The sequence below is a fragment of the Mustela putorius genome, unplaced genomic scaffold (assembly GCF_011764305.1).
Source record: "Mustela putorius furo isolate JIRA1106 unplaced genomic scaffold, ASM1176430v1.1 tig00000832_pilon_pilon_pilon, whole genome shotgun sequence".
In the NCBI taxonomy this organism is placed as follows: Eukaryota; Metazoa; Chordata; class Mammalia; order Carnivora; family Mustelidae; genus Mustela; species Mustela putorius.
In genome coordinates, this window is record NW_025421491.1 from 880365 (window position 1) to 902067 (window position 21703).

Below are 21703 nucleotides of genomic sequence, written 5' to 3' on the forward strand. Positions count from 1 at the left end.
TCATAGCGTGTTCATCAGTTATTTCCAGAGACAGCAGCGACGGGCATTGCTGGTTGAGCACACCGCTCTTCCCTGCTCCAGAATCCAGTAGAGCGGGTCACACATCCAGTGCCAGCTTACTGAAGTTCTCATGGGACACAAGACCCATTTGCTCTTCTTGATCTAGACTGACCTTTCATTTATGAAATATATTTAAGATACTTATGTTAAAATTAAGAATGAATTAGTTATAATCAAATTGCATTACCCATATTTACTCTTCTTAGTTTTGAGATCTTGTCTCCAGCAGAGACAAGACTGTTTCTCCAAGATAACATTGCCTTATTTTTAGTTTTAAAGGTTATAGGTAGATAAACTTGATTCAAGAGCAATAGACTATGAAGAAGTGGCATACTAGGATAAAGTTTTATACTATAATAAAGGAAGACTTAAGTAGGTAACAAATGTATTTCATTGTCATGTGTAAATGTGCAGTACTATAAGTACGCATGAAGGGTAGGCACATGTGACTCTAATCAGTACTGCTTTATTGCAGCTGACCAGATTTCTAGAATGGTGCTTCTCTTGTTCACAGCCAGCATTACTGTTGATTTTTTTCCTTGACATCACGTAGCAATTATATTTCTTTCTATTTCCATGTTGTAAGGCCAAAGTCCAGGACTCTCAGCTCTTGGGTCTCCCTTAGTAGGTTAGATCAAGGTGTTCCTCCTGTATATTTTCTTTCTCTCTCCCTTGTACCGTCTACCCATGGTCCTTGAGGAGCACATCGAGTCTGAACCATCGCTCTGGCTGTCTGTCTGAGGGCTCAAAACCAACAACAATGTGAGGATAAGAAACTAATTTTAGCGGAAACTTTGTAGCTAATGTGGAACTTTTTTGGCCTGGCATAGTAGCAGAATGAAAAAAGACTCTGGTGCACTGTAGTCAGAGACTTGGAGCCCCACAAAGGAGGAGATGATGGCCGTGGCCTAGGGAAGGAAGGGTTGAGGGCAGCTGAGTGCAGAGAGCTCTGCTCATGTCAGCTCCACACTTTTCATGATGGAGGAGGCATAGAAATCCCTGAACATTTAAGGTGATACAGCTGGGCCAGGCAACTGGCCTCACTTTTTTTCCCTCCTCCGCCCTGCTCATTCTTTGCCCAAATTCCTTAGATTAAGAGATAAAAGTTTTCCTGACATAATTAGAATTTTAAGCAGGAGTGGATGCATTGGCTCAATGATCAGCAATTAAGCACATTTGTTAAGTTTAACCAGTAGGAATTATTTATTTAGTTAGTTCAATTAAGGATGGAGGTGGCGGGGCGCCTGGGTGGCTCAGTGTTTTAAGCCTCTGCCTTCCGCTCGGGTCATGATCTCAGGGTCCTGGGGTCGAGCCCCGCGTCGGGCTCTTTGCTCAGCGGGGAGCCTGCTTCCCCCTCTCTCTCTGCCTGCCTCTCTGCCTACTTGTGATTTCTCTCTGTCAAATAAATAAATAAAAATCTTAAAAAAAAAAAAAAAAAGGATGGAGGTGGCAACAAGTTTAGGTCACAGATTGAGGGAGTTCATCTAGCAGGAGACAAGTAAGAGTCACCAAAAATGAGTTTTGATTTTTACACTTTTTGCAATTTTGCTAAGGATTGACATTCTTGAGCTTCACTTGGCATAGAAAAATGAAAGCTTTATGCATTTACTGTACCTACTCTCATAGCTTAGTAGAGCTATTTCCCAGGATATGGCCACGTCAGTTTTGTCATCACAAACACCTATCTCAAAACCCAAGTCAGGTCATTCCACTGGAGATTTGAAGCTGCTGCCAGTTGAAAGTTGTTTTTAAATTTAAATAGAAATAAAACAGCAACACATTGACAGGAAAGAAAAATGACAGCCGATGGCAGAGGGAGAAACTCTACCAGCACGAACGTATAGGATCCCACTTGTTTTTAGTGGGGGCAAGTACGTTGCCTTGATCTCTGCCATGTCATGGGACTTGATGTTGTGTCCAGATATGCTGGCCACGTTTGAACTTGGCCTCCGATCAACGCACGAAAACTGAAGTCGCATTTTGAAAATACATAATGGCCATTGGATTCAGTGTCAGCCCAGCAGTAATCTCACCACTCAGTTACATTACGCTTTCTTGCATGGACGGCTTACCAGAACTGCACATGGTCACTCTGTTTCACCTGTCCTGCAGCCTGTACCCTTCGGAGAAGGGCTGGGCAACAGCTGGTCTAGCAGTAGTGCTGTGTATGAATGACTAAGACAGCAAGATAGCGCAGAGTACTTAAGAAAAAATTTCTGCATAAAACAGAAGAGTTTTAAAACTCAAAGAACCAATCTTCAATATTATAGAAAATTGATTTTTATAATGCTTTGTTATCGGAAGAGACCAGCCAGAAATTTTCCTGTGTAGTATAGTTTCCTTGGTGATCCGTTGGTTGGGAAATTCCACGTGCTTTTTTTGGAGGACTAAGGTTCCTGTTGAGAGCCCAGTAGAGGCAGGCAGCAGGATGAGAAGGTGGCCAACCCAGCAGGACTCCAGCCCCTGTCCCTGCTTTAGCCATACCGGATTCTGCTTTGATGTGTTTCCTAATCACTGGGCTTCCTTGTGTTTGAGTAAAACTTTCTGCTCCAGAAAGGTTTGGAAACACGGCCCCCTCTGTTACCTAGAATGCTAAACTATTTGGAGTAATGGAAAACTCTAGACACGTATTGATATGGATGCTTCTAGTTCAATTGGCTATTTAAATTAAAATTAAGTAGCTTTATTAAAGTGGAGCGTTAAGAGTAGAGCTTTATAAAGTGGGGTGGGGATATGCCTATGAAATCCATTTTTTTGAAAAGTTAGTTTATGTATATATTATATAAGAAGTCAACAGAATGGGGCACAGATACTAAAAACATATAAAAGATAGGCTTCTTTTCTGTAGACCTACAGGTCATATGCCAAAAAATCGCATTATCTAGCCTTCTCTTCTGATTCCTAGTATAGTAAATGTAAATGAATTGATTTATTTGTAGGCCCTTTTAATTGAATAGCATTAAATTAACGTTTCAGGAGCATTGTTTTAATACTTATGCTATGTTATCTGATATTCAGTAAGCTAATGAGTTATTTTTTTTTCTGTTAGGAATCAGTCTTTGCACTTGCATCTCAAGCACTATGGTGTGAATTGTGATGACTGGCTATTACGCCTCATGTGTGGGGGAGTAGAAATCAGAACAATTTATGCTGCTCATAAGCAGGCAAAGGCTTGCCTCATTTCCAGACTCAGCTGTGAACGAGCTGGGACCAGGTTTAACGTCCGGGGAACAAATGATGACGGTCACGTCGCTAATTTTGTAGAAACAGAACAGGTATATAGTGTTTTATATTGCTTAATTCATGTATTAGATGAGAGGCCCAGAAAATAATAAAACCAGAGATTTTCATTTGATTCAGAACTCCTTTTCTCACATTTTTAATGTCATCTTGTGGTTGTTCTTGGCTACTTACTGGCCTTAAGGAAGGCTTCTCTGAGACAAACTTATTTATAAACAAACTTAGGTATGGCTCTTCAAATGAGTAACAAGAATTTTACTAATTAGCATGCTGTTGTCAATGCTGTACATTTTGGTATTGAATTTTTAAAATCTTCAATTATAGAGCATGACAACTTAATAAAAATGTCTTAATAAAAAGACAACTTTTTTGTGAAATTAAATCAAACCCCAGCTTTAAAAGTAGATATATATACCATCTAAAATTAAGTTATGGCATTTGCAGTCAGAGATAGACAAATACCATATGTTTTCACTCATGTGGAATTTGAGAAACAAAACGAATGAAGAAAAAAGAGACAAAACAAAACAAAAAAGACTCCTAAATACAGAGAACAAACAGGTGGTTGCCAGAGGGGGCAGGTGGCTGGGGGAAATAGATAAGGGGGTCAAGATAACACTTACCTTGTTGAGCACTGAGAAATGTGTAGAGTTGTGGAATTTTTTTAAAATTACGACATTTTTGGCTCTGAAACTATTGAATTGAAATTCAGGCCACACCCCAAGCCTGACTCAGTTCTTCAAATTAGTTTTTGAAAAATATTAAAAAAAAAAAAACCTAAAAAAATTAAATATAAAGGTAAGTGTGTAAAATATTGAGATTTAGAAGGCATTCCTTTTTAAAAGTTATGATACATATGCTTATGTTTTTACTCTTTTTTGGATAATATACAGCAAAACTATTACTTATTAAAAGAAAGTCAAACTTATTTAGTTGCCTCTTCTAGATATTTTGTTTGGACAATTAATTATATGCGAGAGTCTGGTCATAAGACAAAACTAGCAGGCAACAGATGTTAGTAAATTTGTCTTTGTTATGTAGAGGAAATAACTTTGTGGAAATATTTTATATCTGATTTTTCTCTGTAGGTTGTGTACTTAGATGACTCTGTTTCTTCTTTCATACAAATCCGGGGATCTGTTCCATTGTTCTGGGAGCAACCAGGGTTGCAGGTATCTGTGTAACATTGTTTTATCTTGTGTTTTTCTCTTGAATATTTTCCATGTTTTCTAAACTTTCAGGACAGTTCATTGGATAGTTCTGTTACTCAGTTTAGTAATATTAGATAGATTGACAAACAAGGGCTAAATATAAGAGTTCGTGGAATTGTCTTAGATATTTTTGATTTAATGTTCTTTCAAATGTCCATAGAAATTAACTGCTGTATTTAATATGAAAATTGTAATGTTCCATAGCACTTGATATTCATTGTTTCTTATTTACTGTCTCAGTATCTTAATAAATAATAATTTAGCCTCTTTAGTTAGAAGAATGTAGTTTTAAAAAAAAGGCTTCTGAAACCAGATTTCTCAGTTTGGATACCTACTCTGCCACTACTAGCTGTATGATCTGGGGCAAGTGGTTTAACGCCTCTATGTCTCCGTTTGTTTATCTATAAAACAGGAAAAATAATACTATTAGTAGTTCCTGTGCATAGGGTTGTAAGGATAAAATGAAAAGTACTAAGACCAATGCATGGTACCCACACGCAGCATGTGTGAGGGTTAGCTATTGTTATCAATAATACATCTGCTATTGAAATTTACTTTATAATTTGTAGTAACCTGTTATCTTTAATATGTTCTCTGATTTGCTTCCTGATATTTTTAACTTTGTTGATGTAAACATCTAATCTTTAAAATATAAGATTTTTTTTCCTGTAGGTTTGTACTATTAGATGGCCCATAATAGTGTGATTTTACATTTTTGTGTAGATTTTTTTTAATTTAATTTTTTTATAAACATATAATGTATTTTAGCCCCAGGGGTACAAGTCTGTGAATCACCAGGTTTACACACTTCAAAGCACTCACCATAGCATATACCCTCCCCAATGTCCATAACCCCACCCCCTCCCTCCCCCCCCTTCCCCTGGCAACCCTCAGTTTGTTTTGTGACAGTAAGAGTCTCTTACGGTTTGTCTCCTTCCCGATCCCATTACATTTTATTTATATTCAAAAACCTTTAATCCCTAAAGTGTACATTATTTTCATTTTAGACTTCTAGTATGTATTGTCTAGCAAGTTTTATGCTTTAGCCTATAATACTGAGAAAATGGACAAAAAAAAAATCTTGCCTCCTTTTAGTTCACAGCTAGATCTCTTACATTTTAGGATAGCTGGAGTGGAGAAAGATTGCAGACCACTTGAACCTTTGCAATACTGCAATTTACGTAAGACAGGCCAAGAATTAACAGGAATTGAAAGCAGTTACAATTCCCGAGTTCTTGTAAAAAATTTTGACTTGGCATTTAGGGGTAACTTAAGTAGGTCTATCTCTCCCCAAGTCTCTTTTGGGAAAGAATCCCAACCCTCATCCACCTCTCCTAAGCCTCTGGGATCAGAGAAGGGTGTTTGGAATGTTTGCTTTAAGAACATTCCTAAAGCCTTGTTTTGAGGAATGTGAATTCTTTTGCTTAGAGACAGGGCAGTGTAAGAAATGGGGATGACCTATTTCCGGGCCCTCTGTTAGCTGCTGTCTGTGATATTTTATTAGAAGCTCAGAAACATAGTGTTTGATTATTCAGTATGGTTGGATCTTGAATAGTTAAGTTACATTGTGTGATCCACCCTGGGTGAGGCTGTGTTCTGGGGCTGGCCCACATAGTCTGTCTTGCCCATGTCATACTGTTTAAAGGCTGAAAGCTACAGATTTTAAAATCACGCATTTCTTGATATAGTAATTTTTAAGACAAGGCAATCCAACAATTCTGCTAAATTGTCATAGAGCTGGCCTTTTGTCCCAGTTATCAGTTATCTAGCTTAGTAGTTTTTAAAGTCAACCTTTTTTTGAACAGAAGTAGATTAGTTTCATAAGTATCTTTTACAGAAAAACATTTCCCCCCTCATTTTAAGAATAGGTAAGAAAGGAATGAAAATACTTCATCACTTTTTAAAAACTGAAAAATAGATATTTATTTTTAAATATATAAAATACGAAGTCCCCAAATTTATTTCCCCTTAAAAAACAAGCAAGAGCTTTTGATAGAGAGTGGTTAAAAATGATTGTTAGGTGTCCTTTGTATTCTCAGGACTGGAATTAATTTTAGGGTTCCTTGAAGTTTGTGTTACCTTGCGAAAGGCACGGACAGAGATTCCTTGGGACTTGTCCCTTCACTTGCCTCTTATGCCCACAGATAATTCCTCTGAGGCTTTTTTAATTGTGAGATTTTGAAGGATCCTCTGAGGTGATTTTAAAATAAAGATTCATGGTCTCAACTTCACATCAGCTGAAACAGAATCTCTTGAAATGTGACCAGAAATCTGTATTTTTAACCAAGTTCCCTACCATTCACATTTGAGAACTTCTGTGTACCTGATGTTATTCTGTTGACCTTGAAGCATCTCCAGCCCCGTCTGCTCTAACAGCCAATCCTGAACCAGCATAGGTAGCCCTGTGATACTTAACCCAGCGTCCTCCTAGGCCCTGGGACTCTCCCTTGCTTTCACTTCCCGCTCTGGCATCCCAGTTCGGCTCTTCCTCATTGCTGCTTGCCTGGAAGACGCTCACGGTTTCCAGACTGTCTCCTCCCAGCTCTCCGGCAGTGCTGCCCACTTACGTTATGTTATGCTCATCAGCTCTGTGAGGCGCCCTTTTCTTCACCATCTGCTTTCCTCTGCCTGTCCAACCAACTTCATGCCTTGCGTCTTCTAACAAGTATCTTCTCTCCCCAAATTAAAGTTTGCCGTCCTTCGGGAGAGTGCACTCAGGTCTCCTTAAATGGCTTCAGTCCCTCCTCCACACTGATCTCTTCATTAAATACTTAAGGTCCTCCGGTGTATATTATTCTATACTGAGTGCATACTGTATACAGATTTAAGGACTACACTGATGATTCAGAGAGAGCTTATCATCTGTTTGGGGTGGGTAGACCTTTTACGGAACAGGTAAATGTCAATATAAATTAGTTTGAGGAATTACTAGGAGTTGTCCTAAGGTGCTACACAGATAAGAATGGTACTTTAAGTGGTGGCACACTCATGGATTTTACTTATGACTTCCTTTCTCAGAAGTTCTTTAACTTTTACAATTTAAACTGTTACTCTGACATTATATTATAGCTATATTAGCCTTAAAGGATGGAAAGCCTCATCAGAGCTATGTCTCGTATAGTGCTGCACACTCAACTTTGGGTCTAATTGAAGTTAGAGAAATATGTAAACATGAAGCAGTAGTATTAATGGAAAATGATGTTCTATACCACCCAATTAAATTGTTTTTAAAAGATATTTTTGGTACAACCTTTTAAAAAATTGGATAAGTTTATGGCTATTTAAAACCTTACAACTTTCTGGAGTACTGCTTTTATCGCCATTAATATAAGAGCTCTTTTATTATAAATTTTTTTTTAGGCAGTTGTCCTAAAACCTAATTGAGTAATAAAACCAGTCTAGTTTAACCAATGTGTTACTAAGAGTTATGATGTATAGCTAGTTGTGTGTCAAAGACCAGAGTGATGGGGAACAATCACAACCATTGCCTGAAAAACAGTACTTGTATTTTTTTTTTTACCTTTTTGGCAGTTGGCAGTACTGTGCAAGATAAATATTAATCAGTAGAAAAATGCTGAGGCTTGGACCTTTATAGAGTTGTAGGCAATTACCTGAGAGTACTCCAAAGAAAAGGTATCGACTTTTGTTGAGTTTTCTTCAGTCTAAAATGCTTCATGTCTTGGGGTACACATCTTTCAAATTTTAAAATTTTATAAAGACTATTAAGCACCATAAAATGAACTTGAATATAGGTGTGACATTAGGAAAATCATTTCTTATTGAAAAGAAAAAACATCAAAGAGAAAATACTGGTTATCAGGAGAGTCACTAGATTGTCTCACTTTCAGGAGAGAAGGATGTGTGATGAATGGATAATACTATTAATTCAAATTTCAAACTGGATGAGCATGTTAGAGCTTATTTTCTGATTTTACTTGTTAAACTGTGTGACTGGTTTGGTAGCCCTCTTCCCATGCCCTTTCAAAGTCACTTTGTTCAAACTGGGGAGAATGAATTCTGGGGAACTTTGATACCAGAGCTTCTGAGGGAAATGTTTAAAAGTGAAGTTCATGGAAATAATCTGCCATCACTTTTATTTTTATTTTTACTTTTTTTTAGAGGATAGATTTTTTTTTTAAGATTTTATTTATTTACTTGACAGAGATCACAAGTACGCAGAGAGGCAGGTAGAGAGAGAGAGGAGGAAGCAGGCTTCCCTCAGAGCAGAGAACCTGATGCTGGGCTCCATCCCAGGACCCTGGGATCATGACCTGAGCTGAAGGCAGAGGCTTTAACCCACTGAGCCACCCAGGTGCCCCAGTGATTTTTTTTTTTAAAATTTTATTTATTTATTTGAGAAAGAGAGAGAGCATGAGAGGAGAGAGGTCAGTGGGAGAAGCAGACTCCCTGCCAAGACTCCAGGATCATGACCTGAGCCAAAGGCAGTCGCTTAACCAACTGAGCCACCCAGGCACCCCAGGAACAGTGTTTTTTAATTTGTTGAATCTTTGGATGAAGGAGAAGTAATAGAGCATTTAGCATAACAAAGAAAAATATGTAGACATTGCATTTGTAGGCAGCTTGGAAGAGTAGAAATTTAGTTCAGGAGACCTGAATTCTTTTTTTTTTTTTTTTTTTTTTTAGATTTTTTCTTTATTTATCTGACAGAGATCACAAGTAGACAGAGAGGCAGGCAGAGAGAGAGGAGGAAGCAGGTGCCCCAGGAGACCTGAATTCTTGTGTGAATCTTTTTTGTTTGTTTGTTTTAATTAGTTCTCTTGATCTGAGAGGACAAGTTATTTCACTTGTCTACATTTCAATTTTTTTATTACCCAGATGGTAGTAATATGTTAACTTACACAGGCATGTAGTTTGAGCTTAAAACAAGGTAATGTATACAAAAGACCTCTTAAAAATATCTTTTGGGGGCGCCTGGGTGGCTCAGTGGGTTGAAGCCTCTGCCTTTGGCTTAGGTCATGATCTCAGGGTCCTGGGATTGAGCCCCATATCAGGCTCTCTACTTCAAGGGGAGCCTGCTTCCCCTTCTCTCTCTTTCTGCCTGCCTCTCTACCTACTTGTGATCTCTGTCTGGCAAATAAATAAATGAAATCTTTTTTAAAAAAATCTTTTGTAAGTAAAAATTGTTATTAGTTATGAATGTTTCTCTTTTTTTAAGATTATTTATTTGACAGAGAGAGAGACAGATTATTTATTTATTTATTTGGTGGAGAAAGAGGGAACACAAGCAGGGGAGTGGGAGAGGCAGAAGCAGGCTTCCCGCTGAGCAGGGAGCCCAACAGGCATGTGGGGCTCATCCCAGGACCCTGGTATCCTGACCTGAGCCAAAGTTTAACAACTGAGTCACCCAGGCACCCCTCTAGGTTTTGTTTGTTTGTTTGTTTTTTTCTTTTTAATGAGGTCATGTTTTTAAAAATAAAGGAAAGGTTGAACTTGGCCTTTTTAAAAACAATAATATGAATGAAAATCAATTATTCAATGTACTATTTTTTGTTCAACAGATGAATTACTACGTATTGTCTACATGTTGGCTTTTGGTATGATTAAATGTGTTTCTCTTGTAGGTGGGATCTCATCGTGTTCGTATGTCAAGGGGATTTGAAGCCAATGCCCCTGCTTTTGACAGGTAAAACTAATTATTTTTATATAATGGTATAAGTTTTGATATTGTTAAGCAACAAAACTAGTTATTTATTTTACTGATTCATTTCAGCTTGTTTTGGCTCAAAGTAAAATTTCTTTTGACTCCTAATTTAACCAGAAGAAAGTGATACCCAGTATTATGACTTCTGGGGTTGGTAGCACTGGGTTGTGGGTCTTGATCTCTTGGCCTCAAAACCACGTCTTTGAATATATGCTAATAGGGTAACCACTAGCCACTTGTGGCTACTGAGTACTTGAAATATAGTTAGTCCAAATTGAGATGTACTGTAAGTGTTAAATAAATGCACACTAGATTTCAAAGACAGCACACAGCAGTTTCTTGCTAGACACGCCTCCAAAAGCAAGGGAAACAGAAGTGGGAATGAGAAAGAACTTCTCAAACTCAGCACTCCAAAAACAAAAAATCTGGTTAAGAAATGGGCAGAAGACATGAACAGACATTTCTCCAAAGAAGACATCCAGAGGGCCAACAGACACATGAAAAAATGCTCAACATCACTTGGTATTGGAGAAATACAAATCAAAACCACAATGAGATCCCACTCACAGTCAGAATGGCTAAAATTAACAAGTCAGGAGACAACAGGTATTGGTTGGGATGCAGAGAAAGGGGAACCTGCTTACATTGTTGGCAGGAATGCAAACAGATACAGCCACTCTGGAAAACAATATAGAGGTTCCTCAGAAAGTTAAAAATAGAATTACCCTATGACCCAGCAATTGACTACTAGGTATTTATCCAAAGGATACAAACATAATGATTCGAAGGGACACATGCACCCCAGTGTTTATAGTAGCAACGTCCATAATAGTCAACTATGGAAAGAGCCCAGATGTCCATCGACTGATGAATGGGTAAAAAAAAAGGTGGTGCATATACAATGGGCTATTACTCAGGTATCAAGAACAATGAAACCTTGCCGTTTGCAATGATGTTGATAGAACTAGAGTGTGTAAGGCTAAGCAAAATAAGCCAGTCTGAGAAAGAGAAATACCATATGATTTCACTCGTATGTGGAATCTAAGAAACAAAACCAATGAACATCGGAAAAGGGAAGGAAAATAAAAAAAGATGAAAACAGAGAAGGAGGCAAACTATAAGAGACTCTTAACTCTAGGAAACAAGCGGAGGGTTCCTGGAGGAGAGATGGGTGGGTGGCCTATTTTTCATAAGATTAGAACCGTTAAGGAGGTCCTGGATACCCACGGAATATGTGCCGTCCTCACATATGAGGTGCAGCCCTCTGCCATAGCTGCCACCCCAAGCCGGATGGCTTGTGTTCTCCGTGCTTAGGTGGCACCAGCCTCACAGAGCGAAGAGGGGCTGGGTGGGTCCAGCAGCTTCAGCACAGGTGGGAGTCTCAGCATTGATGGGTCAGAGGCATTAACTGAATTTTTGATAAATTCAGAGTTTTGAGAGGAATGAATTGGTCAATGAATTTGTATCCAGTTTTGCCAATTCTAGAAATTTAGGAAACCGTCTTATAGGTTCTATTTAATGGATTTCTGTTTGTTGAAGAAAAAATTAGTTTATCACTTATCACTTGACATATGTTTATTTCCTCTTTTTTTCTTTAATAGGCATTTTAGAACACTTAAGAATTTATATGGTAAACAAATAATAGTAAATTTGCTTGGATCTAAGGAAGGTGAACATATGCTAAGTAAGGCTTTCCAGGTAGGCATGAACATTTTTTCTTTTGTGCTGGCCCATGGACGTGTAGAAGATATTAAAAAATAATATGATACAATAATGAAATTACTTCCTAGAAAAAGGCTGGGTACTTGTTGGAACCATTAACTCTTCGGGCTACTAAGAACCAGTTTTACATAATGTTGCTAAAATTGGGATTATGGAAAGCTTTCAAAGCAATTGATGCTGTTTTCTGAAATGTACTTATTTAGGCCGTGGAGAAGCAGAAGAATATCCTCCTCTCTAAAAAATGTTCATCTGTCACTGGTAAAAAGATACCAGGCAGTTTCCTCCTTCATCTGTTCATCGTCTTGCCTATTTCCTAGAAACCACAGTCATTGTTTTAAACCTATGAAATGGTGAATAACTCATTTGTATACACGCAAAGCTAGACCTTCTTGTATTGATGAAAGTTTGAGAATTTTAAGTAAAAAAGAACCCAAAGATATGTTCAACTTCTGAAGAAAAAATATTCCTCATAAACACTCATTGAATCAATAATTAATATAAATGATGGTGTTCCATAAGATTGTAAGCTCAAATCAAACAGAATAGTTAAGAGAACATTTTCTGAAGTTTAGTCTCATGAAGTCTGGAAGTGACTTAATTCTTTGACTATTTTGTTTTTAAGCTTGTGAAATAAATGCTATTAGACAGATTATACTTTAGAAAATGACCTTTAAAACATTTGAATGAAAGTATCAAAAATGAATTTTTCAGTTTTTGATGGGTTTTGTCTTAAATCAGTTACTTTATTTTGAGATTCTATAACAGATAGAGATACTAAATTTATAAAAAATGAAGTGCTGGTGGTTTAATTTTCTAAACCAGATGAGAATATTATTTAACTTCTCTGATGTTAATTATGTCTCCTAATCTCTTGGGGACCATATGTGAGGTTTTACAAAAAAGATGTTACTGGATATCAGAAAGTAATTTTCCATTTTACTGCCAGCATCGATGCAAGCTTTGTGTGAGATCAGTGAGATTTCAAGGGACCGTGCCGAGGTTTAAATTTAAAATGTAAGGTCCCATTTTAACATTACTTGATAAGGTCGTATTTAGTTAACATTTAGATGAGTATTTGCCTTTTTACTTTCAGAGTCATTTGAAAGCTTCTGAACATGCTGCTGATATCCAGATGGTGAATTTTGACTATCATCAAATGGTTAAAGGAGGAAAGGCAGAAAAATTGCATAGTGTTCTTAAACCTCAAGTCCAAAAGTTTGTAGATTATGGATTTTTTTATTTCAATGGAAGTGAAGTTCAAAGGTTTGACTTCTCTATTTCTCTTCTTTTTGAGTTGGGACTTTGCTATATTATAAAAATTATTCTTAACAATGAGCTCTTAAATTTCCTTTTTTTAATACCAAAGTTTATCATAAAATAAAGTATCTTTATGCTACTTGATTTTAGGCTTGTTTTTCTCTCTTTAGAATTGAACAAGTAGTAGTAACAAGAGCTTATATTATTGGGCACATATTTTGAGCCAGGCAGTGTATGTAGTCTTTACATGTACCTGTACCAGCAGTTGAAGGGATCAGTTCAGTTATTATCCCCATTAACCTTTGAGGAGATTGAGGCATAGACTATAATTTGCCCCAAATCAGATAGCTAAAAAGTATTAGAGCTAGGATTTATCTGCCTGCAGACCTCATGCTATTATCAGTGAAACTATCTCACTTCTCCCTTAAAACTAATATTTTAATATATCTTGACTTCAGTAAGGACTATTAACTGCAAATAGAAGTAAAAGACATAGTTTATTATCTGCTTTAGTATAATTTAAATCTTCAGTTTTTGATTATGTTGTAGAGGAGGAAAGTATGTACTGAAGAAATTAAGGTCAGAGTATGGGATGAGGTAGACTTCAGTGAACAAAGCTCAAACTTTTAGCTTTATCAATTTGTGCAATATTTAGTTTCAATGCCATAGAATTTCGCATAGGTCAGTAGAGATAACATCTTAGGTTAAAAACCTAAAATTTCTTCCATAAATATTTGATTATCTTTTATGTGTGAAGAGCTATGAGGTCATAAATTTGAATGCATATTTAGCTTCTGACTACTGGCCTAATTAAAAATAAGTGGGTGTAGATAAGTAGATATGTGATAAGGAGTATATGACAGAATGTTAACAGTTGTAGAATCTAGATGGTGGGTATATGGATGTTTGCTGTAAATTCTTTCATTTGTGGTGTGTGTGTGTGTGTGTGGTAATAAAAAGTTGGGAGTAAAAAGTGGATGCTTAAAAAAAAGTGGATATTATATTTTAATCACCTTAATTGTTCTCATTTTGTTTTAGCTTTATTATTTGTGTTTCAAACTAGCTGTTAAACTTTACTGAATTTGTTGCAGATGCCAGAGTGGTACAGTTCGAACAAACTGCTTGGATTGTCTTGATAGAACAAACAGTGTGCAGGCATTCCTTGGCTTAGAGGTAAAAAAAAAAAAAAAAAAAAAAGTTGAAATGTATGTATGTGACTTGTATCAAATGCCTCTTTTTTTTTTAATTTTTTTTAAATTTATTTTTTATTTTCAGCATAACAGTATTCATTATTTTTGCACCACACCCAGTGCTCCATGCAATCCGTGCCCTCTCTAATACCCACCACCTTGTAATCCGACCTCCTTTTAATGTTTTTGTAATATTTGTGTTTCTCATTACTTTTCATAAAATGAAATTATGTTTCATTAAAGGTATTTCTTCTCTTACGGGTTTTTCCTCCCTCAAAATTCCTTTTCATTTAAATGTTCCCTTTACCTGTTTTAAATACTCTCTGTAGATAGCTGATGTTTCCCTGTGTTGTTCCTTAATTTTCCCTTTAAAAACTGCTATTTATACTATTCCAACAATTACTTCTTTTGTCTTCTGGAAGAAAAAAATATATACATATATATATACACACACATACATAATGTATGTATACATATTGGCCTTTGTTCTTTGTGTAGTTTCTTCAGAATTGGGGAGGATCCTTTTTCACGTCTATAGGGTTATATTTTTGACAGTCTGTAACCCAGTGCAATTTATATGGTGTTTTCAAATCAGTAGCTACAAAAAACAGGATCGATGAAAATGCAGTTGTTAGTGAGAATGAGAGTGAATTAGATTGAGCTTCTGTAACAAAGTCTTTGTTTAAAAGTTTTTTTTTTCTTTACTACATATCTGTAAATTCAGTCTAATATAGACATACTGGCAATGCTGAGCATTCTAAATCTTTCCTGTTATGCAACTGTAGGGGTCATAAGGCTGTGATGGGTCTTCATTTAGTTACATAGGAACTTAGCTTAGCTCTCAGATACTATAAAAACAAGAATAGGAAATAATGTGTTCTTAATTTTTTCAAGTTAATGATCTTAAATTTGGCCAGGACATTGGCTAATTAGTTACTTTGCAACTGAGGTTCTTTCTGTCTCAAAATGAAAGCACAGTGTGTAGATTTCTCTGCTACAGAAATGTATTCTTCACCGTAGCTAAATAATTTTTACTGTTGTGCCTTTTTATTAAACACTCTGTCATTGAGTCTTATTATAATTTATGTAGAAAATATGACAGAGACGAGAAAAGTAAAAGCAGGGGTCTGGTCATTTGAATGGCATTTATCACATGGTTTGGATTTGTTTTGAGTTGTGTTTTCAAGTGACTGAATATGTTTACTTAGATTCTGAGAGTAAACTTACTGAAATACTTGAAAGTCTTCATTAAAAGTGTAGCAAATATTAGTTCTCAGAATCTGACTTAGCCGGTATCCACTGTTGGTAACTAGGTGAGAGAGTACTCCCTCGTATATAGCAATTGGTTGACTGGTTACAAAATTTACTGCTAGAGTAGGCCAAGCCAAACTAGAAGCTAAGACTAGTTTTCCCAAATTCCTTGAAAAGAGGGAGCTATAAATGATAGAGATGGTGCTAGAACCCAATTTTGTTTTATTCTTCATGCTAACGAAGAACAGCTCTGGTATAAGTCCATAGGTAACAAATGAACCTGGTTTAGTGTTTTTTAAAATTTTATTTTAGTTTTTGATCTTTTTGTAAGTATGGATAATCATGATACAGATAAAAAGAAACATAAACAGGAAGGAGTTAAGTAAAAACGCAAGCCATAAAACACGGTTGGATTCCAAATAAGACAAATGGACTGAGTAAAGATTATGCATTGCTTTGACTGACAGATTTAAAGGCCAAAGTTCCAAAGGCGAATGACTTCTAAACACGTTTATTGTTACCTGTGATGAAGGAATTGTGGTGGCCTGAAGACCTTGCATTCTTGCACGATGTATTCCCGTCAGCTCCCCTTAAAGGCATTACCAATATAGGTTTTATACATTAAACTGTCATGACTTTATTCAGAAATAAGACTAATTTATTTATTTTTGTGATAGTTCAAGAACAACTCTACTTTTTCATAATCTCGTGATTTTAATCACCCAAATGTATAACACCCAATCCAAAAATTAGAGAAAATTAGTTATTTGTATCTCTATTTAGATAACCTATGCAGATATTTTTATGTGCTCCAATGCATGCTGTTGAATAGTTAGTTCTTTAAGTTTTAAACCAGTTTGATTTATAGAGACCTTTTAATAAGGTTAATTTTACCATTTAACCAGAAAGGATATTGCTACATGGGAATATTAAGGTACTTGTAAGCTTCACTGTTGTGGTATTTACTTTAAAAATTGAAATGGTGGGATAGAATGCAGCCTAGTAAACCGGTAAGGTTTCAGAATCCTGCCACATAGTCCTATAAACTAAATTTTTTGATTCTTGTAGTTCTTAAAAAGTCACATTACAATGTATCAATCAACATACTTATAAAAGTTTCTCTTTTGCCATTTTAGATGCTAACAAAACAGCTGGAAGCTCTTGGCTTAGCTGAAAAGCCTCAGTTGGTGACTCGCTTTCAAGAAGTTTTTAGGTCGATGTGGTCCGTGAATGGTGATTCAATCAGTAAGATATACGCAGGGACCGGAGCTCTTGAAGGAAAGGCTAAGGTAGATCTAGATTTATCATAATGTTACAAAAGATCCTCATTTTCCTTTTAATAAGCTTTTAAATCATCTCTTTTAAAATTAATAGTTGGGGGCATCTGGGTGGCTCAGTTGATTAAGTGACCAACTCTTGGTTTCAGCTCAGGTCATAATCCATTGGGTCCTAAGATTGAGGACCACCCCCGCACCTCGCAGGCTCCACTCTCAATGGGGAGCCTGCTTGGGATTCTCTCCCACTACACCCCTCCCCTCCACTTGCTCTCATTTATAAATGAATGAATAAAGGAATGAATGAATGAATGACTAAAGGAATGAATGACTAAAGGAATGAATGAATGTTGGGTTTTTTTAGGTATCTGTTTCAGAATTCTGTTATATTATGCCGTAATATAACACTTCAACACTTCCTTTTGTAGGAGATACTAGTGGTTGGATGGAAGAGAGTTATTTCCCTAGGTTTGGGGGGTATTAATATGACATATTTAGTTGTTTAGGGATATAATCCAGTAGGCCTATGTATGTATTGCTCACACTTTTTTTTCATGATTTTCCCTTACCTACCTGTTTTACTTATTGTGTTGTTTATTTTGATTATAAAGATGATTTTTTTAAACCATAGTCATCCTACTGAAGGGTCCTGTCACATTTGGCTTTGTGTTCCCAGCCCTTGTAGTACCTACTTTTTAATAGAATTGTGACAAATGGTGGATGGATAAACAAATCACTGGACAATTTATGCAATACTTCCTATGAGCCCAACACCTTTAGGGCTTGATTATTAAGTTTCTGTTCTTTTATTTATCTTACCTTGAAAAGGAGGCTATCAAAATGTACAAAAGAAGTGTGAGAGATGGGCTTACTTATAATTCTGTGCCACATCATTGCTTTATGTTGCTGGCCTTATCTACAGGCCACTTTCTCCTCTAGTATTTGGCACTTATTAAGGGACTTATTCTATATGCTTAAACACTGCCTTTTAAAGCCTCCTGTTCTCAATTGGATTTTAATAACATTTTAAATTTCTACAATTCTTCAAATTACCTCAAGTACAGAAATAAGTAAGAAATAAGTACATTCATCATCTCTAAGTCTTCTTTTAATTTCCAAGTCTTCTTCCTCTTCTATGTCTCATAAAATGCCGTGCCTCTCTCTCTTCAGAGGTATTGGCCTTACCTGCAAAGCTGCTTTTGTTCAGTTCACAGAATTGATTTTGTTGACATTTACAAGTATTTACTTCTTAAATGGGTCCTATTTTTGAAAACCTTAAATTGTTAAACCTCCTTTATTACTCTTTTAAAATAGATAATATCATTCTTACTGCTAAAACTTAATTCTCTACAACCATTGCTTAAAATATTCTGTTCTTCTGCCTTTTGGTTTCTGCAGTAACTGTGACAATATATATATATACAGGTTACATATATTTTCAGTGGTCTTTTGTCTCTAACATAATAGAAATGAAATTTCACATATTAAATATACGAGTCTGAATTAAACTAAACTCTAACATCTGAACTGCTCTTTCTTTTCCTTTCTCTGGGTTCCTTTTGATTAATTGCCTGATAATGTGAATGGTGAGTGTCTTTTCAAATAATGTCATTTGTATGTATTACCATGTGGAAGGAAATAATGTTTTAATTCTCAAATTACTGATATTTCTGTAAGGAATGAAAATTACATATTACAAACTGAAGCGGTTTTCTAAAAGGCAAGAGTTTGGGTTTGTTTTTGTTTACTTGTTTGTTTTAAGACATCAAAATCCGTAAGATCAAAAGAAATCTTTATGGTAACTAATATGCTTAAGTAAAATATGTGTTCATTAAAAGTTATAATCAGGAAATACAGGCTTCCAGTTATGGAATGAAAGCATCACAGGAATGAAAGGCACAGCATAGGGAATATAGTCCACGGTATTGTCATAACGTTTCATGGTGACAGATGGTAGCTACGCTGGCAGTGTGCCTAGTGTAACATAGAGAGTTACCTAATCACTGTGCTGAACACCTGAAACTAATGTAACAGTGTGTCTCAACTGTACTCAAAAAAGAAGTTAAAATCAGCTCTTGCACTAGAGGAATTGGCCTCAGTTTATCATTTTTATTATTTATATTTGCATAGGCAATAAAATGATCTAAGACCAACAAAATGACAAACTGTAGTTTGCATTTAATATTTATGAACTGGAATTATAAATTTCTTTTTAGACCAGTCCTTCATTCTTATGTTCAGTCTTAGTTTTGACTAATATTAAAGTTATTTAGGAGCAATTCCAATTTTATTTTTTTACCATTAACATACTTTGAAGTCTCAGAGCACATCAGTGCTCGATATCCTGGATCTCCTTCACCCCCATCCCATTCCCAGTTCTAAAAGTTATAGGGTAAGACTTAATTTTCTTGTTTTAAATAGGTACACTTCACTTATTTTCCTTTATAGTAAACAATTTTAAGCATTTACAGCTCTTGATAGCATTAGTGGGTGAGGTTGTGGTATTGAGATTTTTCCTTCTTTTTGCAGAGAGCTATTATCCAAAAGGAAGAGAAACAATGAAATGTTGAGCCATTTTATTATGATGATTTGATATTCAAAATGGAATGATTAGGCCCTTTCAATTGCAGTAAAGTCATATAGAACTGATTTAAAGTTTCGAAGTGCCTACTGAGTTCAATTAACACTCTTTGGAACAAAAATCCATGCTGTTTTTTCCCAACAGGCTGGAAAGTTAAAAGATGGTGCTCGTTCTGTTACTAGAACGATTCAGAATAACTTCTTTGACAGCTCCAAGCAAGAGGCCATAGATGTTTTACTGCTGGGAAATACTCTTAATAGTGATTTAGCTGACAAAGCTCGAGCACTTTTAACTACAGGAAGTTTGCGTGGTATGCATACTTACTTTATATTTTGATTACTTTATGTTATTTATATCCCTTCCAGAAGTCCAAGAAATAAATGTTAATTTATTTTCATGAATATTTTTTAGATTGAGTTGACTACAATAGTTTTGGGGAAAATTTCTATCCAAGTAGTTTTTAAAAATTGCATTCTCTAAAGAAGCTGAGCTCTTGTAGAATGTTTTTTATCATCAGTGGTATTATTGAGCTCTGAAATGAGGCTCATGCATGTTTTCTTTTATAGATATGATTGAGGGGGTAAATGGTTTAAGTATCACTAACTTTGTATAAGGCAGGATTTCATAGAATATTCAGCTACTACCTTTAATAGAATGTTCAATAACCTAATTATATAAGAAAACAAATGATTAATTGAGGAAAAAAGTACCTTTATTGGTTATTTTACTAATTACCAAACCCAGATTTCTATAACTTGGTCTTACTATTGTTTGAACAAACATTAAATCATAATAATTTAGAATATTGCTTATTATAGGACACTTTAATATTTGACATAAATATATGGTTTTCAGGGTAGCTTTTTATCTTTTACTGAGTCTTATTAAAATCAAAAGAATTCGAGCTCATGTCATTGAATATGTATTTAAGTATCATGGGAAAACCCAATATTCATTATAGAACTTAATGAATTAACTTCCTTAATTCCATGGTATTTTTTTTTAATCTTAACTTTTAAATACTCTGAACATTTTTACTTTTTCTGTTATCCTCACACCAAACCTTTCAGTTTTCCCTGTATATGTAAGAGGAATTGTTCCTCATCAAATAATGCACTCTTGGATAATTACTTGGTCTAATAGGTCTAATAAGCCTAATAGGTCATCATGGTCTAATAGGTCATCATGGATTCTTTCAGAATTCTCTGTGGCGCTGGGGGTAGTTGATTACCATTAGCCCCTAAGATATCTGTTAACTAGGCTGGGAAACTGAGACCCTACTAAAGTTCTAGAAAACAAAGTCTGATCTTAGATACTGCTTTTAACTCCAGGCTTTCTTCCTGGCTCCCAGTGGTGGAGACTTGGCTGATTTGCATCTTACCACTTCTTTCCCCCGTGCCTACTTTGATATGGAGGCATTACTAAGCAACAGCTGAAAGTAAACAGTTGAAGGAAAGAAGTGAGGTAGCTAAAAATTCCCAAACTTGATCATCACTTTTTTTTATTTCCCTGCACATTTTCTTGTGTGTCGAATAAGCCTAAAAAGATGTACAGTCAGTTCTGCGATAATGCGTGTTCTGAGAATGGGAATTTGTTCCAACGTGGATGCTCTATGAGGGAACATTTTGGGCATAATATCTGTTCTCCATTAGTTTACGTGTGGTTTCACGCAGCAGAACGTAGAAAGGTAGAAAGAAAGACACAAAACATACACTTAGGCATATACTTCAAACCTCTCTCTACCTCAGTTCCCCAGGTGTGGAAACCTGGAGTTGCCAGTCCACCCCCTAGAATTGCCAATCCATGTATGACGTCTGATTCCTCAAAAACTTACTACTAATTACCTTCTGTGGACTGTAAGCCTTACTGATAGCAGTCGATTAACACATTTTTTTGTATGTTATATGTATTACATACTGTATTCTTACAATAAAGTAAACTGGGAAAAAGAAAATATTAAGAAAATCACAAGGAAGAGAACATATATTTACGGTACTATATTTAATGAAAAAAATGCACATGTTGAGTGGACCAGTGCAGTTCAGACCCGTGTGTTCAAGGGTCACCTTACTCACAAGCTGCCACCTTCCTGTCGCCCACTTTGACAAGCAAACTTTAGGTCTTTGTCAACATGAAATGCCATATTTAAAGGAGTATTCATACCTTTCAAGCTATTTAATGATATAAAACTATACTACTGGTTTTAATAGGTTTCCATCTTTTTTGGCATGTCACTCACTGTTGAAGATTTTGAG

The 21703-nt window shown here is 35.9% G+C and overlaps 1 protein-coding gene across 11 annotated transcripts in view; it reads left to right on the top strand.

Annotated features, from left to right (window-relative positions):
- The window catches only part of SYNJ1 (synaptojanin 1), an 87012-nt gene that overhangs the window by 25067 nt on the left and 40242 nt on the right, over positions 1-21703 (top strand). For 9 of the 11 annotated variants that reach the window (XM_013058844.2, XM_013058847.2, XM_013058850.2 and 6 more), the window contains exons 5-12: positions 3110-3335; positions 4389-4472; positions 10094-10155; positions 11775-11871; positions 12989-13158; positions 14244-14325; positions 16730-16882; positions 19593-19758. In XM_013058844.2, the coding sequence (XP_012914298.1) occupies positions 3110-3335; positions 4389-4472; positions 10094-10155; positions 11775-11871; positions 12989-13158; positions 14244-14325; positions 16730-16882; positions 19593-19758 (1040 nt within the window). The remainder of the gene's footprint in view (positions 1-3109; positions 3336-4388; positions 4473-10093; positions 10156-11774; positions 11872-12988; positions 13159-14243; positions 14326-16729; positions 16883-19592; positions 19759-21703) is intronic. The other 2 variants (XM_013058845.2, XM_013058848.2) reach the window with 1 other exon arrangement.